Source organism: Pseudopipra pipra, chromosome 7 (genome assembly GCF_036250125.1).
Source record: "Pseudopipra pipra isolate bDixPip1 chromosome 7, bDixPip1.hap1, whole genome shotgun sequence".
In the NCBI taxonomy this organism is placed as follows: domain Eukaryota; kingdom Metazoa; phylum Chordata; class Aves; order Passeriformes; family Pipridae; genus Pseudopipra; species Pseudopipra pipra.
The window spans coordinates 22133059-22158791 of NC_087555.1; the positions used below are offsets into that span (position 1 = coordinate 22133059).

The 25733-nt window shown below is 35.9% G+C and overlaps 1 protein-coding gene across 5 annotated transcripts in view; it reads left to right on the plus strand.

Annotated features, from left to right (window-relative positions):
- KCNH7 (potassium voltage-gated channel subfamily H member 7) overlaps window positions 1-25733 on the plus strand; it is a 223054-nt gene that overhangs the window by 137247 nt on the left and 60074 nt on the right. For 3 of the 5 annotated variants that reach the window (XM_064661045.1, XM_064661044.1, XM_064661048.1), the window contains exons 4-7: window positions 71-103; window positions 6478-6906; window positions 12136-12159; window positions 14805-15019. In XM_064661045.1, coding sequence (XP_064517115.1) covers window positions 71-103; window positions 6478-6906; window positions 12136-12159; window positions 14805-15019 — 701 coding nt within the window. The remainder of the gene's footprint in view (window positions 1-70; window positions 104-6477; window positions 6907-12135; window positions 12160-14804; window positions 15020-25733) is intronic. The other 2 variants (XM_064661046.1, XM_064661047.1) reach the window with 2 other exon arrangements.

A 25733-nucleotide genomic window follows, 5' to 3' on the forward strand; every position in this document is an offset into this window, starting at 1 on the left:
ATAGTCTGTTTATTTTTTTAATCTGTTTCAAGCAAAAGCTTTTTGTAAATTTAGTTTAATTGTATTTCAGATGGTAACAACCTTTCAAGTGGCTCTTCTTCAGGTAAATCTATCTTCTAAAATTCTATCTACTAAAGTCCTTTTATTGCTTTTTTCTGGTTCTATTATTTCAAGATCTCATTACATTTTATATATTTCTAGAAGAGTAAAAGTCATAATATGGCTCTTGCTCTCACTCTGAATATTTATTGCTGCAAAACTATAGATATAACAGCTAAACTATTAAATGTAGTATAATTGTATGACATATAAAATCCAAATTTAATGATACTTTTCATCTTATTATCACTGAAAGTTGTTGTATGCAGAGCATAAAAAAAACTTCAATCAATATACGAGACGAAACACGCTGTGGAACTTGATAATGGTATATGAATTCGGTGTTAAGACATAAAGAAACCATCTTCAGACTTTGTCTCGACAAAAGCAATATTTTTTATCCTATGAAGTCTGGCAACCAAGGTGGTGAAGGATTGAGAACTTTATCAAGCTACCAAAAAACCCACCATACCATATCCTCACCAAGACAGCAAAATATTATGCTAGGTGACCAATTCTTAACATATCCTATTTGTTGCAATGCTTTCTATTCTATTTCATTGCAGTTATTTACTTTTTTCTTCTTTTCTATTTCTAATTATGTTCAAGAAATAGAAATGCAAGAAGTAAAATCTCTTTCTGAGAGGACAAAAAATGTTTTTTTCCAGTGGCTTTTTTCCAGAAACATTGCAAATCCTATAATTTTAACATAATGAATAAGATAAAACAAAATGACATCTCTATCAACAGGTGGGAAGAAAAACATATGAGTGTACTGATTCATATTAACATTCAAGGATATAATCATTCTGTCTTTTGAGGGAGACCATGATAGCATTTTTCAGACTCAATTCACAGGCACAGCATAACCCTACAAGTAGCCAGAGTCTTCGTCCACTTCCTTTCATACTCTGACAGAGTCCTATGTGTAAACCTCACCAATACTCAGTTAAAACTCTCTCACAAGGAAATGTAACAAAGATTGCTGGTGTTAATACTGGTAAAACTCATGTGCAATCTTAAATTTTAGAGAAAACTAAAAGAAGTAGTGCAAAAATTAAATGAGAGCATACCAGAAGATAAAAAAAAAAGACATGTATGCAGTGTTCGAAAATTATGAGTTCAAGCTTCTAAAGTTAATAAAAGCATACACCTTTCTTTTCCTTCCTGAAAATAAATTAAGATTATTTAATGAGCAGGGCAAGAAAATTATCCAACTGTGTATGATTCCCTATATTTTTGGGGAAAAGAGCAGGAAAAAAAAAACAAAAAAACCATGATTGGTTCTTGCTGTAATTCTCTGTCCTATGGTCTGCTGTGCCCAGCCAGGAAATAAGGCATCATCACATGCTTCAGTGTTTGCATAGAGTACATTCAAGTATTTACAGCTATTTTAGACTGTCAGCGTTTAGGGATTCCATTTCTCAAAAGCAATTGTTTCCTTTATTCTGTTGCATGAGTTATTAGATGGTATTTATAAGCCTGTGAGCAGCAATTCAATAATTTTCTGTGCCTGTTTTTCTAATAAACCAGATCTTGAAATTCCATGACAGTAGATATTTAATTATGAGAAAATCTTTCATTAAAGAGCTGACTTGTGTTACTTTTGTGAAAATAATTTTGCTGATTATTTGGGAAAGTTTCAGAATAAAAGTGTTGTTGAATTAGCCCATACTCTGGAGGATAGTCTGTCATAACTGACCTATCATACCTACCCTTGTCAAGGAAAACTCTATTTAGAATAGTTTGATCTTTGTGGATATGTATGTTGTATTCTTTAATCTTATATGCCCAAAAAGTCACATATGTTTCATATTGTAGCCAGGCCAGTCAATCACCATGATAAAACTTGATATCCAAGACTTGATTTTCTTCAACACTCTAGCAGAGTCAACAGGTTGTACTGGAACATAAGCAGCTCGGTGTGGTTTAGCTCTCAGCCCAGGAGAAATTAGACCAGGAGAAAAAGGTCTGACAGTTTCTACACCTAACTTGTGTGAACTCTTTGTGCATTTGAGCTCCTTTGATTTGATTTTGGAAAGTCTAAATCTAGAAAAGGTTGAGATAAATAGACTAGATCTAACTCCCAGTTGGGGAGCCTGAGGCCAGGCTTTGAAATCTTGGTTTCTGAATAATTATTTCTCTGCATCAGCTTGAAAATAACAATGCTTCAAAAACTGGCTGGGCAATTCTTTGAGGAGCCATCACGACTTCCCAGCTGTTGTGTCTTAGGACTACTCTTCTGCAAGGTTTGGGATAGTATTGCAGGAATCCCATGTGCATTGACATGGGCTAAACAGATTTTGGGATAGCACACAGCATCTACCACTATCCAGAACCACTAAAGAAATTGTAGTGAAAGTAAAACTCTCTTAATTGCAGGCATTTCTCTGGCTTTGCCACTGTGTCTTGTGTCTAATATACGTTTCATGACACAGAATTAAAAAAGGCTTTCAGAAGGCAAGAAAAGTACATTTGAGTTTGGGACTTTGGATATAGCTCCATCTGCAAACAGTGTAGAGGAGTCCTTTCTTATCTACAGTGTATTTTTGGACTAAGTTCTACTGTTTAGAAATTCTAACAGTTAGCTGAAATGACACAGAGAATAAATGTAACCAACAGATTAACTCATTTGCAAATTACTTATTCAGTAAAGCAAGGTTTGAAAGGAGGAGGTGGAATGTAAGTCTGGAATTGTGACTCAGACTCAATTGCTTTCCTCAACTGCTCTTAGCAAGCCACAGTCATACGAATCTCTGACTCAGCACTAAGAACTAAGCCAAGATAAAACTGCTTCTGACATCATACCTACACAAAGCAGGGGTTGTCCATCATCAAAAAAAAGATTTTACCCCATACACAGTATGCCAGGAAAGCTTCCAATGACACTTTTAGTCTGGACTGGGACAGGGGGCCTGGGGCCACGAATTTTGCTTCATGACAAATTGTATTATCACACTTCCTTTCTCAGCTCAATAATGCTAACTACACAAACTGTGAATGGGCCTCCTGATAAATTTAGCTGCAGGAGAGCGGTGAATGTCCAACACATCATGTAGGTCATTAACTATGCGTTGAAGAATAGCAATACACCTTAAGAATATTCTATTAAAAAAAGAGACAAAACAAAAACCAAAAAAATCAGAAAACAGGCTTTTAGCTTCAAGATTTGTTACAGTTAATAGAAGAATAGCAAAAAGCTACTAATTTAAGTTTTTTATTTCATGCCCAAAAGTCTTAACAAGAAGCAAAATTCTCACTGAGTATTCTTTCCAGATGAACTGCAGTTAGACAGCTAAATCAGTAATGCGGTATAACGTGGTCATATTAACTTGGTGAGGCAGAAAAGACCATCTGCATCACCATGAATATGACTAAAATAGGGTGCCAACAAAAAGTCTTTAACAGTGTCAAATGCCAGAAACCCTTATGAATGGTATTTTTAAAAAATTCAATGTAATTGATTAAAAAGAGATTTTTTTAAAAGGCTAATATTTTAAAAGATTAGTTTCACTTTGGATGCAATAAGCTTTCAATATTTATGTATAAGCTGCTTTACAGGTCAATTCTATACATTATTTAAAAATAATAAAATAATTATTTACATACTTTGCTAATTTCAACTGTAAGCTGTTTGTACAAGTATACATAGTAAGTCAGAAGAAATATACAAGTTCCCAAGGTGCACTCTGCTGAATATCACTGTGTAGACTGAAAATTGGCACCTCTAGTTGCTGTTTTAAACATGCATGACTCTGGTTTATGCAACAAAGTTTTCTGTCTATTTTACTGTTTTGTGTGTATATGCATCAGAGTAATAGATTCAATGGAATTCAATTTGGAATTCAGCAACCTTTTCCAAAAATTGTCAAGGAAAAAAAAAAAGGAAGATCATTACATGGATATATATTTTAAAGTAGGGAAAAAAAGTTGAAAATAAATCACCAGATTTCTAAATACTGAGATGTTATCAGTAGACTCTGGTAGGTTCTTTATTTTATAATACATTTTCAAGTCCTTGGATAAAAAAGGTGCAAACAATGAGGTCAGAATGTTTGTATAAGTCACAAAATTATTCAGACTATTAGACGAGATTCACAGACTTATGCTAGGATACTGAGTGGCCAAGTGATAAAACAGCAAATGAAATTTTTTACAGACATAATAGTAGAGACTAAATTATCTATTACCAGTCAACAAAGAAATCTTTCAGCTGCTGTAAAAATATCTTACATTAGCACAGCTAGGAAAATAACTCACAAAGACAATAAAATATTGGCAATTGTAAGCAAGGGAACTATGATCGAAACAAAATGCCATTATGCCACTTCATTGATCTCTAAGTCTGGGAATAGCTCAGGCCATTGTTAAAAATTATTACATTAGAAATAAAAAGTAACTAAGAGTGAAAGGATGATGAGAGCTACACAATGCAGTTACACTAGCATTCTTCAGCTTGCAAAAGAGGTATACAAAGAAGAATGCAGCAGATGTATGAAAAGGAAGGTATTAGCTATTTTTCATAGCACCCTCCCCACAGACACAAGTTAGGAGAAGTACTTATATACTTACATAGCAAGTAAGGGGAAGTACTTTTTCACAGATATATGCTAAAATTACAGAACTGTTTCCTATAGGATGCTTTGCAGATCAAAGTACAACCATCTTTTAAAGGCACTGAGACAAATTCCTGGAAGAAAGGTACACCAAACATTCAGTTTGTGGTTTGAATACAATCTCTAGTTCAGAAAGTTTCAGAAAATCAGGTATCCAGAAACTGAGTAAATTTACTGAGAGAAATAACACAATCCTAATCTCTTTCTTCACATATCCACTACTGGAAATATCAGAGGTCCAACAGTGTGCTAGATGGACCTGTGGTGTCACATAGTATAGCAACTTTAGCTCTTAGACAGGTTTTCCTTTAAGAAGAGTAGGGTACTCTCACCTTCATTTATTTGGAATTCAAAATACAATTTTATATTCAATACTAAATATATAGGACACTCATTTTAAAGCACTGAATGATTAAGCTGCATCATCAATCACTCTACACAATTACTGTCAGTCACAGGCATCAAAGAAAGATTATTTCAAAATATTTCAGTATGGAATGATACATTTCAGTGATAAATATTTTTAAATGTTAGATAGCTACAAATATTGCCAATTAAAACTGACTGAAAAAAAAAATGAAATCTTATCCCAAACAGAATTTCTTATGCCAGTAATAAAGAATAACAAGATATTTTGAGATGTCCTCCAAGAAATCATTAACTATTGATTCACTGTTTAAAGTACTCATGTAACAAAGTGATGAGAGACAAGAAGTTATTAAATAAGTCAGGCTGTTTACTCAATGATATCTGATCATTTCAATTATTTCAATTATTCTATTAAACTTTTTTAGCATTTCTTTTTCTAAACTGTTTAATATGTTTTCTGTACATCTGAAATCCCTTTGCCTCCATCTGTGAGTTGTTTTACACAAAATCTTACAATATTTGTTATTTGGGTCTTTTAGAAGGATAGTCTGTAGATTTTACAGTTCTTATATATAAATCTTTATATGCACAATATTTTACTCTTCCTGTCAGCTACTGATATTTCTTACCATTACACAAAACTGTTAGTTTTCCACACCCTCAGAACAGCCTAGCCTGCCATTCAGCATCCAAGTCCAACTCAACCCATTCAAATGTAAATGATAACTGTATTGTGTAGATGCAACTGAGACCTGAGAGTTGTGTCACTCCTTATTCTTCCTCTGTGTTCCTTTCCTTTTCAGTTTAAACTCATTAAATTGTCTCATCTAGGATTTTGGCAAAACCAATACACAACTTATTTTCTTTCCGTAACTATTAGCACTCGTATTATCCTGTTTAAATTAGCACTCGTATTATCCTGTTTAATTTGTAGTAAATAAATCCATATATCTGCAGTACACTCATAAGCACATGGAGTTTCACTAATAACAGAATCCACAAATATCTATTTCAGGATAACAGCTACCAACCAAAGTAGTTCGGCATGTTCTAGAAGTCTTTTATAGACACATAGGTTTTTAATTTAGAAATTACCATCAGAACAGATAACCTTATATCTTTTAAAATAGACTGTAGAATTAATGCTGCTGTCCTTGTTCTAAGCTGAGAAACTTAGTTCTGACTGAATTATGAAATCCTTTAATATCACAACTATAACAAACTTAGAGCTGTATTATGTTTTCATATTTACATATTACATTAATAAGCATTGTAATTTATTAGAAATAGGTCAAATATTTATAGGTATTGTCATTGTAAGTGAAAAAAGCAGATTTTCATGACAAGACACTAATGGCTAATATTTTCTTCTTTCTTATATATTTACATGTAGGCAGACTTTTTGGGTTTCGATTACCTGGATTGAGACTTTTAACATACAGAAAGCAGTCCTTGCCACAGGAAGACCCTGATGCAGTGATAATTGATTCCTCTAAGCACAGCGATGACTCAGTGGCAATGAAGCACTTTAAATCACCTACAAAAGAAAGCTGTAGTCCTTCAGAAGTGGATGATACAAAAGCACTGATTCAACCCAGTAAATGTTCACCTTTGGTTAATATATCAGGACCTCTTGACCATTCATCACCTAAACAACAATGGGACAGACTTTACCCTGACATGATACAGACAAGCAATCCACTAACGCATTCCAGATCAAAGGAAAGCATTTGTAGTATACGGAGAGCATCTTCAGTCCACGACATAGAAGGCTTTACCGTCCATCCCAAGAACATTTTTAGGGACCGTCACGCAAGTGAAGGTATGGTGTAAAGTCAATCATTATTCTTTGATGTACTAAAAAAGTAATTATTTCAATTTTTCATAGTAATAATCATCATTTTGTTAAAAAAATTAAATATAATCAGCTGTTTTCATTCAAAGGGACACTGAAAATATTAAGGCCCCAAATATGCCAGGATAATTTATACTAAATATTGTTTTTTATTTCTAAGGAGACTAATGGAATTATGGGTTTGCTCTTCTTTATAGGGCTATAGTAAATTTGGGCCTAACATTCCTAAAGCTAATATTGGTATTTGGAGGGGAAAAAAATCAGGTGATCAACTTATAATTGCATGTACCATTCTGTCCTATACTCACATATATTAGATTATCTTTGACTGTATGAAATCCTTCAGAGACTGATCAGTTTATTTTTCTTAAATCTGTAATGTGCACATTGTGTATTCACTGGTCTACCACCAAGACATTCTTTTTCTTTCACGTTGGAGAAAATATCCTCAGCAACTCCATTGAAATGCTTTGTGTAATGATTAATGAAATATTTAGTGAAATGGTGAAATGCTTAGTGTAAAATTCATTGCAGTGTGATTTTCTCCTTGCGCTAGTATATTCTTGCGACCAGCAAAATTTACCAAGATGTTTCCCCGTCTTCTTTTTCTACTGTCTCTCCTAAATCTATGGAGTGCAGTCCATGATTTCTTCTTGAAGATGGGGAGTTTGAGAAACTTGAGAAAGAGCTTAGCAAATAGAGATTTGAAAGCCTGGTGAATTGAGAGGTCCCTTGAAAAGTCGCTTTCAAAGAAAAGTGTCAGGTATACAGTACTTTCACAGCTATTGATGGTCTAATGAATTGCACACCTTTTTATTCAAGATAGATGACAAGGAATGTATGGGGAATATTTTAAGATTTCAAAAACATATATAAAGGAAGACTGTGTACAGATTCATAAATTAGCAGGAAAATGAATTTTCATTTTCAGCGATGGCTTGTTTTTCTGCCATTCATTGACCACAAGTGTAAAATCCCTTTCAGTTCTCCTGCCTTATGGAAGGCCCACATCAGGAACGCTTTGCTTCTGTACACCTCCTAAAATATAAGTCTGAATGTTCCTCTGACACCCAGTTTAACTTGTAGAATAGTAGAACTAATTATTCCTTCCAGTTACTCTTCCTGTATTACATATACTTATGTAAGTACTTCCTTTCTCATTTCTGTTCCTTTTGGACTATGACTTTTTTTTTTTCACTTCAAATGAACTTGAAAATTCAATGAAATCCATACTAAACCAAACCATTTTGTTTATTCCATGTTCGCTTTAAGAAAAGATTTCAAAATCAGGATGTGGGGCAAAAATCTCTAAGACTGAACTTCAGTGTGTCCTTTCAACCTATTTCATAAGCCTCATTTTTGTTTCAACTTCTCCACATGTTTAAATTCACCTTTCAAACAAAACACATTTAAAAATATCTGTTTTGTCAATTTCTATTTTCAGAACATTAAAGTACTTCCAAACTGGTTGTTTCACTCTTAAGTGTCTTTGATTACAGTGGTAGAAAGTTCATGCAGAAATCACCATATAATTTAATACTTGCAGCATGGAGGAGCAAAAATTTATATCTCCATTTCACCAAATAACAGTTTTCAAACATTAAATACAAAGGAAAATAAATTTTTACTATGAGAAGTCAATAATCCAGTTGAATTCCTATGACCTCTCACAATATGTGTTCATTTACAGTGTAAATAGATAAAACACTCTCACTCTGTTTTCACTCTGCATAAGCTACAAAATAGTAGAGAATCTGGCCCTAACTTTAGGTCATATGTGTGCATTCAAGAAAAACACAGCAGAATAGAGGATGGCTCTCAGATTTGCATTAGAATTAGTAACCATTCTTGATGCCATCTGTTTACAAGCATCTTAGAATTGGATACCTTATGCTGAAAAGATGCTTACATTTGTCCAGCAAGTCCTAATTGCCTTACTCAACTGTGAGCAATAAAACCCTATTATTGCTATAAAATCATCCATGCAAGTCAGGCAGTCAGGATTCACCTATCTTCTCTGAGCTCACATATTTTGATCAGGGGGAATGTAAAGCCCTAAGTACAAGTAAAAGTACAGTCACAGAATCACTGAATCTTAGAATATACTGAGTTGGAAGGGAAAGGATCCTCAAGTCCAAATCCTGGTCCTGCACAGGACCATCCCCAAGACAGGATCATGTGCCTGAGAGTATCACCCAAATGCTTCTTGAATTTTTCAGCCTTGGTGCTGTGACCACTTCCCCAGGGAGTCTGTTCCAGTGCTCAATCACCCTCTGGGTGAAGAATCTCTTTCTAATATCCAATCTAAACCTGCTGTGACACAACTTTAGACCACTCCCTCAGGTCCTGTCACTGGTCAGCACAGAGATCAGCGTCTACACCCCCTCTTCCCCTCACAAGGAAGTTGAAACTGCAATGAGTTTTCCCCTCAGTCTCCTCCAGGCTGAACAAACCAAGTGACCTCAGCTGCTCCTCACACAGCTTCCTCTCAAGGCCCTTCACCAACTTTGTTGCCCTCCTTTGGACACTCTAATGACTTAATATCTTTCTGATATTGTGGTGCCCAAAACTGCCACAATATTCAGGATGAGGCTGCACCAGTGCAGAGCAGAGCAGGACAATCCCCTCCCATGACCAGTTGGTGATGCTTTGTCTGATGCCCCCAGGACACGGTTGACCCTCCTGGCTGCCAGGGCACTGCTGACTCATATTCAACTTGCCATCGACCAGGACCCCCGGGCCTCTTTCTGCAGCACAGCTTTCCAGCATCTCATTCCCCAGTCTATACGTTCATCCAGGGTTGCACCATTCCAGGTGCAGAATCCAGCACTTTCCCTTATTGAATTTCATACGCTTGGTGATTACCCAGTCCTCTAATTTGTAAACTATTAATCAAGGAAGTGTAGGGTTCAATATATTTCCCATTCCATTTTTATTTTGTTTATTGATCCTAATAATTCTGAATTTTCCCAAATCATTTGAAAACTACTAGTCTATCTGAAAATGCAAGTCAGGATTCAATTTTTTTCCTGCCTTTTCCAGTTCAAATGATATTGAATCAGTATAACAGAATTCTGAAAGAAGATAATAGCATTATTTAGCTTAATACTAACTATAGTAATTTACCCCCAGTCAAATTTTAAGATAATGCAACTGAGAATATGAATGATTTCATGTGTTAAATTAATTTATGTAGCCTAGTTGCCTATCACTTTAAAATTATCGTCACTGTGGCCGTTATATGCCAAAAGGTATTACAGTAAAAATGACAGTTTAGAATTTTAAATGCATTTGAGTATACTTGATTTAATTCCATTCTAAATTTCCCTATATGACAGCAAAAGCAACGGGGCTCGAACTGTGTCTTCCACTCACCACTCAAACTGCAGCCAATCCCATCTCACCTGAAACACCAGCAATCCAGATTTTGCACAGGTTCACAGGGACTCTTCAGAAATGTTACTGTCTTCAGCAAGTGACCTCAGTAAGATCCCTGCAGCCTTCTGAAGCAGCAGCAGACTTTTGGGTCTAACTTGGCCTAATCTGCAGTACTGCTACAGATGCCTGGCACAGGAAGGCATCAGGCTGAGAGGAACTAAACACTCTTCCACACCCCTGGTTCAGAGGGCCCAGCTCAGTGTCCCACGGTCCCTAGTCCTTGGGAGGCTGAGGAAAAGCCGGAGGGGCAGCAGATGTGATGCCACCTTTGATGCCCCCTCAGCAGAAGGGGAGCAGGGCTGAACGTGCTCTCCTCAGGGACAGGGCTGCTGTGAGGCAGCTGGGACACAGACACCACAGCCTGTCAGCCTGGGACAGTGCAGGTGACCATCCATGAGAGCCCAAGGCACCTCTGAAAGCTGGTAACCTGGTCACAGCAGCTGGCAGGGGTCACAACACAAGCGGAGGGCAGTCTACGGATCATGTTGTAATCACATGAACTGGGGTGGCATCCACCTATCCACCTGTGTGGCTTCTTTAAAATAATAATAACAACGGCAATAATAATATTCTCCCAGAAAAAGTTTGATCTCATGAGAAGATTCAGGGGCAGGTGTGCCGGTGAGGACAGAAAGCTTTGCCACTGTTTCCTTGCAGAAAGGCACCTAAGAACTGGTATCAGGAGTATCTTTCAGCATCAAGGAGTATCTTTCTCCAGCACTTAGAATGGCACTGCTTAGCTTGCTGCCATGGTAAAAACTTTTCCTCCTGTGAGTCTAGATGGGCATGGGGCCTGGGGGTCAGTGTTGGGCCACCTGCACAGCCCCGTTCCCTATGCAGCCAAGCCAGCCTGCATCACTGCTGTGGGTGCCTCAGCTTCTCTTAATTACTCGGGACTAATTACTTCCTCTTGGGTTGGCACTTCTGACCTCCAACCCACTGCCAGACTTATGGAGAAACGATTTGACCATGTTATTGTGAAGACAAGTTAGCTAAAGCCAGTCCTACTGCCTGATGATCTACTCCCAACACTTTTACCGATTATCTCTCAATTGTCAAAGTGACTTCATCTTCACTAAAAGTCGACGTAATATAATCAAGGAGGTGCAACAATATTTGAATTCAAACTGTACACACTCTGAAGCAATATTTTCTGCTTTTCTGGTGTAGATTTTAGTTGTCTTTTTTTTCTCTTTTTTCTTCACTTTTATTATGCTGAAAACCAGACAATGGTTGCAATGTCAAAGGTAAAGTATACATCTAGACTGTACCTTCCAGTGTTTCAATCAGCCACACTTTTTAGCATGTTACTTTGCCTGCTGTATGAAATGTTCAAATGCAACATTCTCATGCCAGCCTCTCTAGGACCAGGTGCATTACTTAAATTATATTTGTTAAACATGTAGTTATTCCCATAACTATTGTCTCAAAGCACTAACTATCAATCACTGAAAAAAGTGAAGGCATAGTTAAATGGCCCTTTGACTTAACTGTGTGTGAGTTCAAAAAAGGAAGGGAGGGAGGGAGAACATATCATAGTTACTTAACTCAGTGCTATTGTCTTTGAGCAGGCAAAACTTCTATTGAAGCTACCAGGGGTTTTACTTGGATGAAAAGGAAGTATGGGGACATTACCAAACAATCTGTTGTTACAAGGTGCTTAGTTATCAGCTAACTATTGTAAAAATTACATAATTGGTAATCAGGACCCTTGTGGAAGTATCTTCATTTATTCCTCTTTTGTCTCTTTAAAACTAGTTTCACGTTCCTGGATGGCAGGGGGTATGGTTTCAAGCTTCCTGTAGCATTAAAATGTGCATGCATGAACTTCATTGCCAATTCCATGTTTAAATAATATTTAGTGCAGTTACGAAACTGTTTCTTTTCACCAGCACTGAGCTACGCCTTTTAGAAGCAACTTTAACATAATTCATAAGTGACTTCCTCCATTTCTGAGAACACATACTAAAGTGTTCAGTTTAATTGTCATATTTGTAGCCATGTCGGAGAACTGGTTTGTGACTTCATGCATGATGCAAAAAGTGTATGTACCTGGTATAATCTCTCTAAACTGCATGCAGTGCATGACCTAGATTCTGTAAAGCAATTTGTGGACTACAAAATCATTGCATTTGCTTCATGTGTATGTTGGCAAAGTCTTGGGAGAAAAAACATGCAGTTTTTGTTCTATACAATAACTTTTATAAATGTATTTACTGCTGGTGAAAGATGATGGATTGGCAGCTCAGGAGAGTGAAATCATTTCTCAATGCACTGTGTAAGCAGGGACAATGGAATTCTACGATAAAAATGTGGAGCTCAGACTTAACCTGAAAGATTCTCCTTTGTAGGGTAGGCAGAAGCACGTCATTCACCCTGCTTATTCAACTCTTGGCCTCTGTTGAAATTGTCAATCAGGGTGCCAATTAGTGTCAATTGTGATTGTTATTTGTTATGGCCCTCTTTTTCTTCCTGCTGCTATGAGAGTATAGCAACGTTCCACTCGTTGTCAAGTATCAGCTCAATTGCTGTCAGTCTGGGCTGTACTTAAGCTAATACAGTCTTTCGATTAATTAACATTATCAATAAGGTGCATTATACATTTCACCACTTTCTAAAGCAAAAGAAGGAGAGGGGAAAAAAGCAAGGTTTTATTCTCATGTGCAATGAACTTAAGTCTAATATCATGCTCTAGGGCATGAGTATTAGGTAGAAAGGGGAGAATAATCCCCTTTTGAATAGAAGCAATAAAAGATCTAAATCCCACAAAACAAAAGTTCAATGCAATTTAGGCATCTATAAAGTTACTAATAAAATAAAATCTCATCTACTACCTTATCATGGATTTGCCTAAGCTATCTTAGTTTCCTCTTACCTTTAGAATTCCTAAGGTACCAAGAATCTTGTTCATCTGACAAATGACTCCAACTTGATACCCTGCTTATGTCTAAACCTACTAAATACTCAGAAATTACTGCTATAATAGAAAAGTAGAGCTGAAAATTTGCAGTCTGACCATATATATGTACCACATGCCAGCCAGATTAGTCACCTCATGGATTTTTGAGAAGACTGTGAGCCCTGATATATTTTAAACACTACTTTTTAATAGTCATACAGATGATGTGAAAGCTAGAAAAAACCTCGAAATCTGATTCTTCAGCAAGAGCTCAAAGCCAGATGTGATGAAAAAACAGCCCTTAGTTAAAGAATTTTACCAAAAAAAACCAGAAATCAGCACAGCCTGAAGCATTTTCCCCCAGCTATCTCCAGGCAGCTAGTTGCTTCGAATTTCATTCATTCACACATTGCAAATACAAATCAACTGTTCCACTGTTGACTTTGCAAATTACCCCATAGGCCTAATCCTATCCCATTGACTGTTCCTGATTCATCATACATATTCTTGTTTTCCTCACAGGAAGTCAAAAAAAACCCTCAAAAGCAATAGAGGAGATAAGCATCACATTGTTACCCATAATAGAATTAAGATGCAATAAGGTTCTCACGTGGATCTGAGAAATGCCCTTCAATCCCACACTTTAGGTACATTGCTACTGACTACAAGACCTGGATTTTTTCTTAAATCCCTAACTGTATGTAGCTCTCACTGTCTAAACATCTTTATAGTTCTTTTTTCCAGTATTATTCTCAAAAGCAAATTTTATTTGCAATGAATACTTTTGACTTCCTGACCAGCCTTCTGACAACAGTACAAAAGAAGTATACTGATATATTGCTTCCTGTTACAAATAATTCTGTCCAATATGAAAAGAATAATGATAAAGGATATGTGTCTCACAAAATATGCAAACTCCTTAATTTTTATCTACCATGATGCACTAAAATAGCATATAGAGTTTATATATAGTCCATTAATATGCTAAACAAGCATCCCTATAGTTTTTAACATTTTGTTAGCAATGACAACTGAAGAAACTTATTTGGTGAGTCCACTCAATTTTCCAGTTCCTTTGAACTATCATGTGAGCACAAGCAATGTACAGATGTGATAATAGAGCCTTTACTAATTCCAGGCACTCTTATATAATCATGTGTCCTATTTCCACTCTTATAAACAAATGAGAATATAGTCCTTATATTCGGTCAGAATTACAGTAAGAGCATATCAGCATTTTGAGTAACATGAAAACAAGTAAGGATAGATGCAGGTACTTTGCAATCCATGTACCTTATAAAAAAATATTGAGGGCTATATGTGAAGGAAATGTCATATTTATAGCCAGTACTAGATTAGAATTTCATTAGCAATAGAGTTATTTTTAAAATGTAGATCTTTTTTACTATTAACAAATAGAATAAAAAAAATATTTTTAACTACCCTCTTAACATACCACACTGAAACATTAATGTTAATTTATTTTACTGCATTTATCAAATTCTAAATATGTGTTCTGATTTTTCAGGGCCTTTCAATCATATCAAGTCCAGTCTGTTGGGATCCACATCAGATTCAAATCTCAACAAATACAGTACAATCAACAAAATTCCTCAACTCACACTGAACTTTTCAGATATCAAAAGTGAAAAAAAATCTTCATCTCCTCCTTCTTCAGAGAAAGCAATTATTGCACCTAAGGTGAAAGATCGAACGCACAACGTAACAGAGAAAGTTACCCAGGTAAGGTAATACACATTATTTTAGTTCATTTTCAATTTTGTGGAGCTCATTATCAATTTATTCAATAGATTGTTACTCTTTCCATGAATGATTTGACTATCTCCAAGATAATTTGAAGGCTATGAGCCATTAATTAATTTACCTTCAATTTGCTTGCACAAGGTAGTTTACAGAATTAGATGATACTGCTAAGAAACAAAACTTTTCAGGTCTCTATTTTTTAATGGAAAAGAAAGCATGGTATACACCAAGTGCCCCAAATAATTCCATTAATTTCAGTGATTACTGTCATTCATAAATTTTAGTTTCATTCTTAATTTTTCTCAGCATTATGAATTGCTGATTAGTGTAAGGCACAACATGATAAAAAATGGTAAGTGATTGTGCCACTGGTCTAAGCGTCATAATTACATCTTGCAATTTATCATCTAGTTCTTTGGCTTTTCATAATGCTTTTTCTTGTGGATGTCTTTTCCAAACATTTTTTTGACATCAAAAAGGCCGTCAAAATGAAAAGCAAAAAAAAATTGAAACAAAGCTGAAAATAATTCAAGATAGCATACTCCTTCACTTTAAGACAAATAGTGTTTGACTTCAGTGCCCTCTGAAGTAAACAGAATTTTTCAGCTAAATTCAGTATAATTATTACATTTGTGTTATAGTCTCATTTGGAGATTGACTAGGACAGGCTACCAATGTGCAACATACTGGGAAAAAATCAAGAGACGATAGTATCCAAAATAACTTTTACAATGTTAGTAAGCACAGAGTCGGCCCTTAAATGTCCATACACTGACAGGGGTTAGAAGTGCTTTGTATCAGAATGCCAATAGATATTCCATAAGAATATCTATTACCAAGAGTAGCTTTTTACTTAGAATCATAGAATGATAGAATTGTTTAGGTTGGAAAAGACCTTTAAGAGCCTCTAGTCCGACCATTAACCCAGCACTGAGAAGTCCACCTCTAAACTAGTCCCTAACTGCAGACCTGCCTTCTATAGACCAGACTGCAGCTTCTCTACATTGGTGCTGTGCCAGATATTGTCCATTCTCCTACTCCCTTTGACAGATATATAAAGAAATGTATTGTACACCCTCAAAGAGAAATAAAGGTTCTATCAGTTCTATTTTGAGATCAGTTAGTACCTAAAAAGTAATTGTATTTTTATCTTTCGTATATTTAGTTGTTGATAGCTAACTTGAATCTGCAACCATTGTCCTTTCTTCTCTGGTCAATTGTGAAAGATTTAATCTCTTCTGGATCCATTTTGACATGTTTTAAATTATTCATAGTAGTTATACATAGAAATCTTTTCACAGCTAATATAGCAAAATAGTCAGGTTATATAAAAATTACCAGTTTTTATGAGTTATGTAAGCGTGAGGCAAGCTACATTTTTTTTATTCATTTTTTTTTAAATTCTGACTGGCTAATTAGTGCCAGGGTGCTGAGTTTCTGTGTACTAGTGACACTGTTATGGGGGGTGAGGCAGGAATTTTTTAAAAAAATATGTGCTTATTCTCCAAATAATTTAGATATTATGAAAAATCCCATGGAAATGGCTTGGATCAGCTAAACTTTCCAGGAAAATTGATAGCAACTAAACACAAAATTAAATTTGAAGTGCTCTATAAAATCTTTATACTTTGCAAAAGCCTTCCAATTTAATTTGACATTGGTTTATGTCCTTTTCTAGAATGATCTCAACCGATTTGCAGAGCACAATTTGCATAGCAAAGTTTGATGACATATCACTCATTATAATTGGAAATAATTCCCTGCAGCTGGTGCTTTTTCTCTTATTACATTCACTTATCAAAGTTTTTAGTTACTGCTGCATCCTAAACTCTAGAGTTAGGTACAGAGAGAAACTCCTAGGAGATATAAATAAATGTCGGTCTATAATATTACACCGGTAAAAGATCTAGTTAACTAGTTATTCAAGAATTAGATTAGAAATAGACAGTTAGAAAATTAAAGTGGCTAGTTTTAGCCCTGTTTATGTTTCTAATCCCAGTGATTTCAGTATGTTTCATAAGAGTCAGCACTTTGAAGGTTCCACTGCATGTCTGCCTATAAATTTCTTTGCAAATCTTTTCATAGGCCAGAGATCCATTTTGTATCTGCAGAATAGTGCAAAAGTGGGTTTGGAAGGTTTGAGTATAGTGTTGAGATAGAATATGGTAGAAGCGTTAGATGAGATAGGGATATGCTCATGAGTATAAAATGGCCATGGTAAGTTTAAAGATCACCCTTGATCAGTCGTGACATTCTGAAACAATCCTCTAATAAAAGAAGTTAGGACAGGAATTCTAAATGTTGTTAAAAAGAGACTGAAAAAATGTCGTAATGGGATAGATAACATGTACGCTTCTGGGTTTGCAGGATTTGATGACAAGGAAGGCTACTTCCAGATGTATATTGCACCATTCAAACATACATCTGTCCATCTCTCCCTTTGTAATCCTTATTATCTTTCTCCCTTTCCTCAGTCTTGCTGAGAAATTTGGTCCTGCTGTTATAACCTGACATTTTCACTATGGTGGCTCCTCACTGTGCTACTCAAAATACAGGGACATGGATTCTATTATGCACCATAGTAAGATATCAGAGAGCTTCCCTGTTGGATCACTGCACTCTGAATTCTCTCTCATGCATCAATAATATCAAACCAAGTATCAGTATCACAAGATATAACAAGTTCTTTCCAGAGATAACACCTGTATGACTTCTATAACATCCACAAGCTGAAGAGGTAATTCAGGTCATGAAGACAGTGAAAAAGGAAGGAAGGGATAACACATAGCTATCTTCAAAGGGTAGAGGAAGAATATTGAAAAAGGTAAATAAAAGAGTCATGGCCACTGTGTTTAGAGGAAGTTATGCACTTTAAGAAAGCACTGAAAGAGGAGTGAAATAATTTAGTAGAAATATTTTAGTGGAATAAATTAGTAGAAGACAGAAAAATAAAGTTTAGAAAATAATTTGAGAAGGAAAAGAAGATGTTGTGGGACAGTGGTTTATACTTTGAGTGAAAAATATAAACTTTGAAATTCAGGTGGAGAAAATAAGATTTCAGTACAGAATTTAATAAATAGATACATAAAATCCATAACATCTTATCTTTTAAATAATACAAATAAATGAATCTCTTCAAGAAGAGCTGTGTTATAAATTCTACTGCAAAGAACCTTTCAATACTGTCTTACTAAGCAAGAATGCCCAGGACATTATGGAGAGATGAAAATTACCTTAAAATATAGCTTGCAATGAAGTGCTGCACATGTGATGGTCCTGAATAAGTAGATTCTCTGATCGCTTTGCCTGGTTTTTCACTTGGGGCTTCACTGATCAAAACTCCTTGTATAATGGATGCCTGTTTCTCCATAACATTGACTTTTACTCAGAGAAATAGCCCAGTAGTAGCTTCTTATGGATAAGTTGGCATTGTTATATTCCACTGCATATATTTGTCACTAAATTAAATTTACATTTCCATTCCACTTTACTAAAAATTTTGGATTCTTAATGTTTCTCATCATAATTTCCAGATGTGCTAAACTCACTCTCTTCTAGAGGAGTCTCACTTTACTTTTTTCCATTACTCTTTTTTTTTTTTTTTTTTTGACAGTCTGTTCAGGGGTGCAGTCCGATTTCTGCACTCTTCTGCACTGACAGGTTCAGTCAGGGTCCTGGCACTGATTGTTAGAAAGAGACAAGTCTTCCTAGAGGCACAAAAAGTAGACTTTTATTAAAGAAAGGAGTAGGGCAAAAATTTGACATCTGTCCCTTAGCATTTTTTATGAATTCATAAAGGTGACGTCTGGCCTTAAAATTGCAGTGTGCAAAAGCACAACAGTAACTGATTTTATCTTTTGTTTGAATACTGATTTATTGCAAAGCTTCTTACACATCCAGTTCCCACTGATATATGGCTCTAAAGTTGTGAGCAGCATGAAGACTAGTGTAGTCAGTATCTATGCTTGTTTTTAAAGAAAAGAGAGAATTCCTGAATACCTATAATCTAACACTGTCAACAAACAATAACTGTCCCAGTTAATAAAAGGGTAAATTACTGGTCTCTTTACTGTGTTGTTTAAGAAAAACTGTTTTGTTTCTCTGGATCACTAGTGTCCAGAGATTTATTCATCCCCTTGAAATTCATCAGTCTGATGGGATATAGCATGTGGTTGAAAGACTTAATATGTATCTGTTGTTTACGATTTGTCTCAATAACTGAATTACAGGAAGGTAAAACTCTCTGATCTTTAAACTTCTTGCAAATAATACTGTTCAAAACACTTTCATTATCTATCCACCTGGAGGAAATATATATACCCAAACTGGTCATATGGCTGATGAAATAATATGTACCTTGACAGGATACACAGAAGAGTATGATCTGTTTTGCAGACATGCTGAACACCCACAAATCTTCTGAAAATAGAGCTGTCAGTGAAGGGAGGGTGTGGGGGGGGTCACATATGAAGCGATAGACCTTGCAGTGTCACTGCATGTTTTTGTAATCTGGCCACACTCCATTCAGTTCCCCAAAAGATTAAGAAATAAGTAGCAGTATCCCCACAAGGCCAATAAAGCTGTTGATATAAAAAGAACTATTGTATGATCATGACTTCAAACTGACCTTCAGGTTTTCAGGCTGAAAGATGACTAGCAGCATTGAGAACAGAGAGGGGCAACATAAGACCTAAAAATAAACTCAGTTATTGATCTATACGTTTTCAGCAGTCTGATTCAGCTGACACACTGCACTGTTTACATCATGCAATAACTCACACACACACAACATTTCAAGGCTGTTCATTTTGGAACACAAGCTGACATGAAGCAGAAAATTCTGAATTAAGGGAAAACAATTTTAATGTCTTCCAATTACACAGTAAGGCATTGCATATAATAATGAAATTGGAGGGTAAGCAGAGCCAACATTTCCTTGTTATTGTATGGAAAGTTCAAATTTCCTCTATAGTGACAGTCTTCTTTTTCCTATTATTTGTCAATTAACAGTTTATTCAGGAATTATTCCTTTTCTCTACAATAATACTTAGCAGCCTAATGCAATAAAATTTCATCTTTAATTGTCATTATATAATTAGACTTTGTAATTAATATAGATGTAATATAGAAATAGTATAAATGTGTTTAGTTTCATTGTCATTTAGAAGTTGTGGCACACTGTGTGTGAAAAGAAGAAAAACAGAGAAATCATGGTAAAACTAATAAAAATACCCTGGTCTCATGGTACCTATTTAAACCTGTGCAAAGTGTCACCAAAACTGGAGAGTAGTACCTTTTGCACCAGAGCAAGTAGCTATACAAAGTGCAGGGAAGCAGAAAACAGAGCCCACTGTTTTGTTCAGTTTCAGAAGAAAACATAGCATTTTCATTGTAATTACTTCTGTTGCACCAAGTAATAAGTTTCACAACAACTGTGAAAGATAAAATATTCCTTCCTTAGAGTAGAGTCTCTTCTTTTTGTGACAGCTGAATGGCTAAGGCATCTGAACTGCTGCAGTGTTTTGAGAAGATTTCACAACATATGGTAGAAATGGAGCAGTCGGAAAGCCCAGCTGCTTTGAAGCATGTAACCTGGATGCATCCTTAATTAGTCCATGTCCTTCCCCCAAGATCTACTCTTCTGAAAAATGGATTACCTGATTTTGCTGAGTTGGGAAAAAGTATCCAGTATCTTCTACGAATTACACTTTTGAGTAATCAATGTTTTGTGTGATCTCTTTGTTGTTACTGCCTTGATGCTAACATGGAATGAAGCATATGACTCTTGTTAATAATAGATCATTAACCAAAGCAACATTCCTCTTTTGATGCTAATAAGTGGGGGGAAACAGGCAGACACAGGCTTTCAGACTGCCTTGTAATTTGTTCTGCAAATAATTTGTTAAAAGTGTTGAGAGTGTAAGAACTGATGCCCTATAATGCAAGTAAAGCTGATTGAAACCAAGGTGTCGGCAGCATTTGGATAAGTCTCATTTCTCTAGAGTAGAGCTATAAACCCCCAAATTCCCACTTCCTGGTGGATTGACCTTGGAAATTTCTAAACTTGGTAGGTTACTCTGCTGAAACCAACAGTTTTGACACCTACCAGAACAGTCTCACCATGGACTGCGAAAGCCAAGCCCCACCGAGATCCAGAGAACTGTGAGAATCCTCTGATCCATTTGATATGCACAGTCTGAAATAATACCTTTCCCACATACAGTTACAGTTGCCTTAAAACAGCTACAAAAGAAGTCACAGTCCCTCTTTCAAGTAACCTCAGAACCATGCAAAAATATAATGTGAAAGAGACCTCTAGAGGCCATCTAGCCCAACCTCCTACGCAAAACAGCACAACTTCAAAGTTACATCAGAGTCGGGTGGTTACCATGTTAACTCAGGAAACAGTTCCTATGTTTAGGTCAGCATAAGGATATGTTTTCTCAGAGAAAATCAGCCAGCGATAGACAGCAATATCAGCTGGCATGTGGAAAGACGGAAGGAAGAGGTCAAAAAGTTCAGGATGTCATGGGTCAAAAGAGCTGCCCTTTTTCAAGACCACTGCTTGTGTATCTAACATTTAGGACAATCATTTAGAAAGGGGTGGTCCTGGTTGTAATTCCAGAGTGTTTTGAATGTTACTTATCTTACATAAATGATCATCTGTTAAAAAATCCACAGATATAACCCTGGGCACCATGGACTCAGACTCAAGACTCCCTTCCTCCCTGTCTAGTGCCCCTACCCTCAAATGGTTTGGATTCTGAACTCAGTTCTAGTGCCAGGCACCTCACATGTACATACTCTAGTACCAATGTTGGATTCAGCCACAAAATGCCATAAGCTGGACAACCAATGTTTAGCATTTACCTGAAATTATATATTCACAACTATTAAGAGTCATTTTCATCAGACAAAAAAGGCAAGTATGTTCAGCTAACAATTTAATAATCTTTTACCTTTTAATGTAATACTAATGAATACACAAACTGAGAAACTGGTGGGTAATTTGAAAGATGAACGTTTGCAAGGAAATTTGTACGTTCCCACACATCGCTAATGAGAGACATTAATGAATAAACTAAATTTTAAAGAGCAAAAAGTTCCTGTAGTATGGGGGCGACTATAAAGCAGTTATCTTCTAACAATTAAGGTGGCCTTAAGCATATGAAAGAGAAATAGCTGCAAGGCTATTTTCTTTTGACTTGGGCAGGGGAGAGGAGAAAAGCACGTGAATTGGTTGGTTTTGATGTGTTGGCAAGTGAGGAAAATATTTTCTGGTTAGTGTTTGATAGGATTTAAGATTTTTTTCATAGTAGCAGAAATAGTAAGAAATAGCAAGAAATAGCAAAGACCATTAACCCCAATCAGCATAGTGTGTTGTTTGATGAATTCTGAATGCCCTCAAAATTAATAAGATAAATGAGAAGGTCATTGTCCTTATCTATTACCTGTCACATGTTAGAACTTGGATGACACTTTCAGCTTGTAACTGGTAATGGGATCAATAGAGAAGGGCAAACCTAGAATAGTTTAGAGATAAAGCTTTGGAAAAAAAAATAGGAGGAACACTCCATAAATTGTTTTGAAATAACAATAAAATCACAGTAAAGGAAAAATCAGGAACCAGATGTATGAATCAAAATCCAAGGGGTCATTGAATTCCAAATACTTTGTTTATGACAGAGAGTGTTAATAAGTGTGGGGACATGTATTTTCAAAGCATTTATTGAGCTTTATAGGTGGCATGGGTGTTACTGAACACAAAATTAATGAACATGGCACAAAAAAAAATCCTAGGAGGTATTTACTAAAAGTGGCTAGTTCAGGCCATCTAAAGTGCAGAAATACACTATAAAATAAAAATCTATCTGTAATAAAATACCTAAATTGTATGATTATTTAGTTGATATTTATAGTACATAGAAAGCTGAGAGTTTCTTCTTCTTCTTGATATCAGGGTGGACTTGTATTAGATTTATCTTAGATAAGTCTGGTTTTCCTTAACAGTTCAATAAATCTTTTGCTGTAGCACATGGTGAAATTGTCTTTAAGGTACTTTGGGTGTATTTTCAGGCATAAGTTTTTTTATTTAAAGAGTTGCCAGTTTTACATTAAGGCAGTATCTTTTTAATTATGGAAATTGCTGTAACTACTCCTCATTTAATATCTTAGAAGCTGGCATAAGAAGGTATGTTCTGCTTCAGACAGCCTGTTGAGTATACTACTAATAATAATAAGTGAAGAATGTTTATTAAATGGGAAGAAAGGTTCTTCTTTTCACAGCTTTGCATTTTTTCCTAATCTCAGTATCCATCTTTGAAAATGTTCCACTTTCTAAATGAATCCTACTAATTACGCAGAAATCTACTTTCTTTTGAAATAAAAGAACTCCTATGTGGTATGGGCTCTCATCTCTACCAATTTTTTCTATTCAGAAAAGTTTAGTTTCACTGGGTTTGTAGATGGGTTAAGAATGAAAAACTAAAACCAAAGGAGAGTGGCATCTTTTGCTGCAGCTTAGTCTCAAATGCTGTTAGGTGCTGGGTTTGGAAGTGAGCAAAAACTTCCTGTGGCTCATGGTCATTCTGCAGAACTTTCAGAGGCTAGCTCATTTATTTTGATGAATTTTGTTAGGAGAGGACGCAGACTGCAGCCTCCTTCCAGGTTTTCAAACAAAGATTAAAAAATAAGTTTTGTATAGGATAGTAATTTCCAGATACATTATGTTGTCTATTTTCTCTCTTCCTTACATCTACGATATCAAGTAAGCAAAGGAAACTGCAGTTTACACAGTGTGAAAAACTAGTCAATATATCTAGAAAACTATGAACATTAAGAACATTAAAGCTTACAGGCTTCTATCCTAGGCATTTTTCCACTGGAGTGAGCTTTTGATGCCTGCAATACTACCAAAAAGATTTCCATGTCTCTCTGGTTGTCACGATTCAACCCCAGCTGGCAACTAAGTACTATACAGCAGCTTGCTCAGTTCCTTCCTGTCCTCTCAGTGGGATGGCAGGGAGAATCAGGAGAAAAAAAAAGTAAAACTTGTAGGGCAAGATAAGAACAGCTTCATAACTGAAACAAAATAAAATAATATAATAGTAATAATAACAGTGATACTAATAGCAATTGTAATTAAAAGGAGAGGTAGAGGGAGAGAAAATGAGGAAAAGAGAGAGAGAGAAGACCCAAGAAAAATGAGTATTTTACAATACAATTGCTTGCTGACTGATGCCAAGCCTGTTCCTGAGCCGTGATCACTCCCTCTTTCTAATAACACCCCTCAGTTTATATAGTGGACGTGACATTCTATGCTATGGAATATCCCTTTGTCCAGATTATGTCAGCTCTCCTGGCCATGCTCCCTTGCAGCTTTCTGTGCTCCTACTCATTAGCAGAGCCTGGGAAACTGAAAAGTCCATGACTTAGGGTGAGCACCACTTAGCAACCAATACGTCTGCGTATTGTCAGCATTATCCTCATACTAAATCCAAAACAGAGCACTGTGCCAGTTACTAAGAAGAAAATTAAGTCTCTCCCAGCCAGAACCATGACTCTGATTAAATCCTTAAATAAAACATCCTGTTGTCTCCTAAGCGTGAGCTACATCTCACATAACGCAGACAACGCAGAGTTCCCAAGGAGTTAGTTTTGTCTCACTGATTCTGTGCTATTTTTGTTTTGTTAGAGTACAAGAGTAGGTAATGCAGAATCACCATGAAGGTCGTACCATCTTGCCACAATTCCTCAAAACCAAAATATGTTTTTAGATCATAAAAAAGTGTCTAATGTTAGATCCAGCTACTGGCTGAGGTCAGGCAAGTCTGTCTGCCTGTTCTCTATGGTCACAACTCCACTCTTTTTCTCTGCCGAACCAGTAAGAATTGAACGAATGGCCCTAGAAATCTGGATCATGTTTTTATAGGTTGATTTTGCTAATGAAATTTAATTTGTATCACCACATTGTGTGTACATGTGTGTGCAATCTGTTCCATCTACCTTTGCCAAATGGCTTTTGGTTAAAATATTGCTGACCAGATTTGATAGAAGTTTGGGTAATGCACCAAACTTTCCTACAAGTGATATTGAGAGAGAAACCTGGGCAGAACAATAAGACTGAATGTCTAGTTTAAGTGAATCGGGTTGGAATATGCTCAATAGGCACAAACACGGAGAGCCATAAGGGAGATGGACATTTCTAAATTAAGCTTTTCCCCATCTACCTAAGCAGTTTCAACTGCAGTTCACATGTTTTTAAACACTAAGGGGTCTAATTACACAATGTGGATTTTCTAGAAACTAAAGTTTGCTTATTTTGCTTACTATGGAAAAAAATATTTGCCATGAAACTGAAGGTTAAACTTCAATATGAATGAATGCATAAGGAACTTTTCTTCCTTTCTTCTTTACTCCTGACAATTATGTCAGTAGGTACTGTAATCATAGAATGATACTATGGATTTAGCTGCTTCATTTTCACTCCATGCACTTCAGAAATTCTTACAGCTTTTATGCTTTTCTTTATCTGCATCAAAATATTTGACAGCTACCAAACCAGTCTAAATGGATAATAATGAAAGATACTTTTTTCATAGATATTGTGAGGAAAATGAGATAACATCAAGCACAAAATCTACTTGTTTTGTTGCCGTGCCATGAACAGATAACAGAAAATATCTTTAAGGTG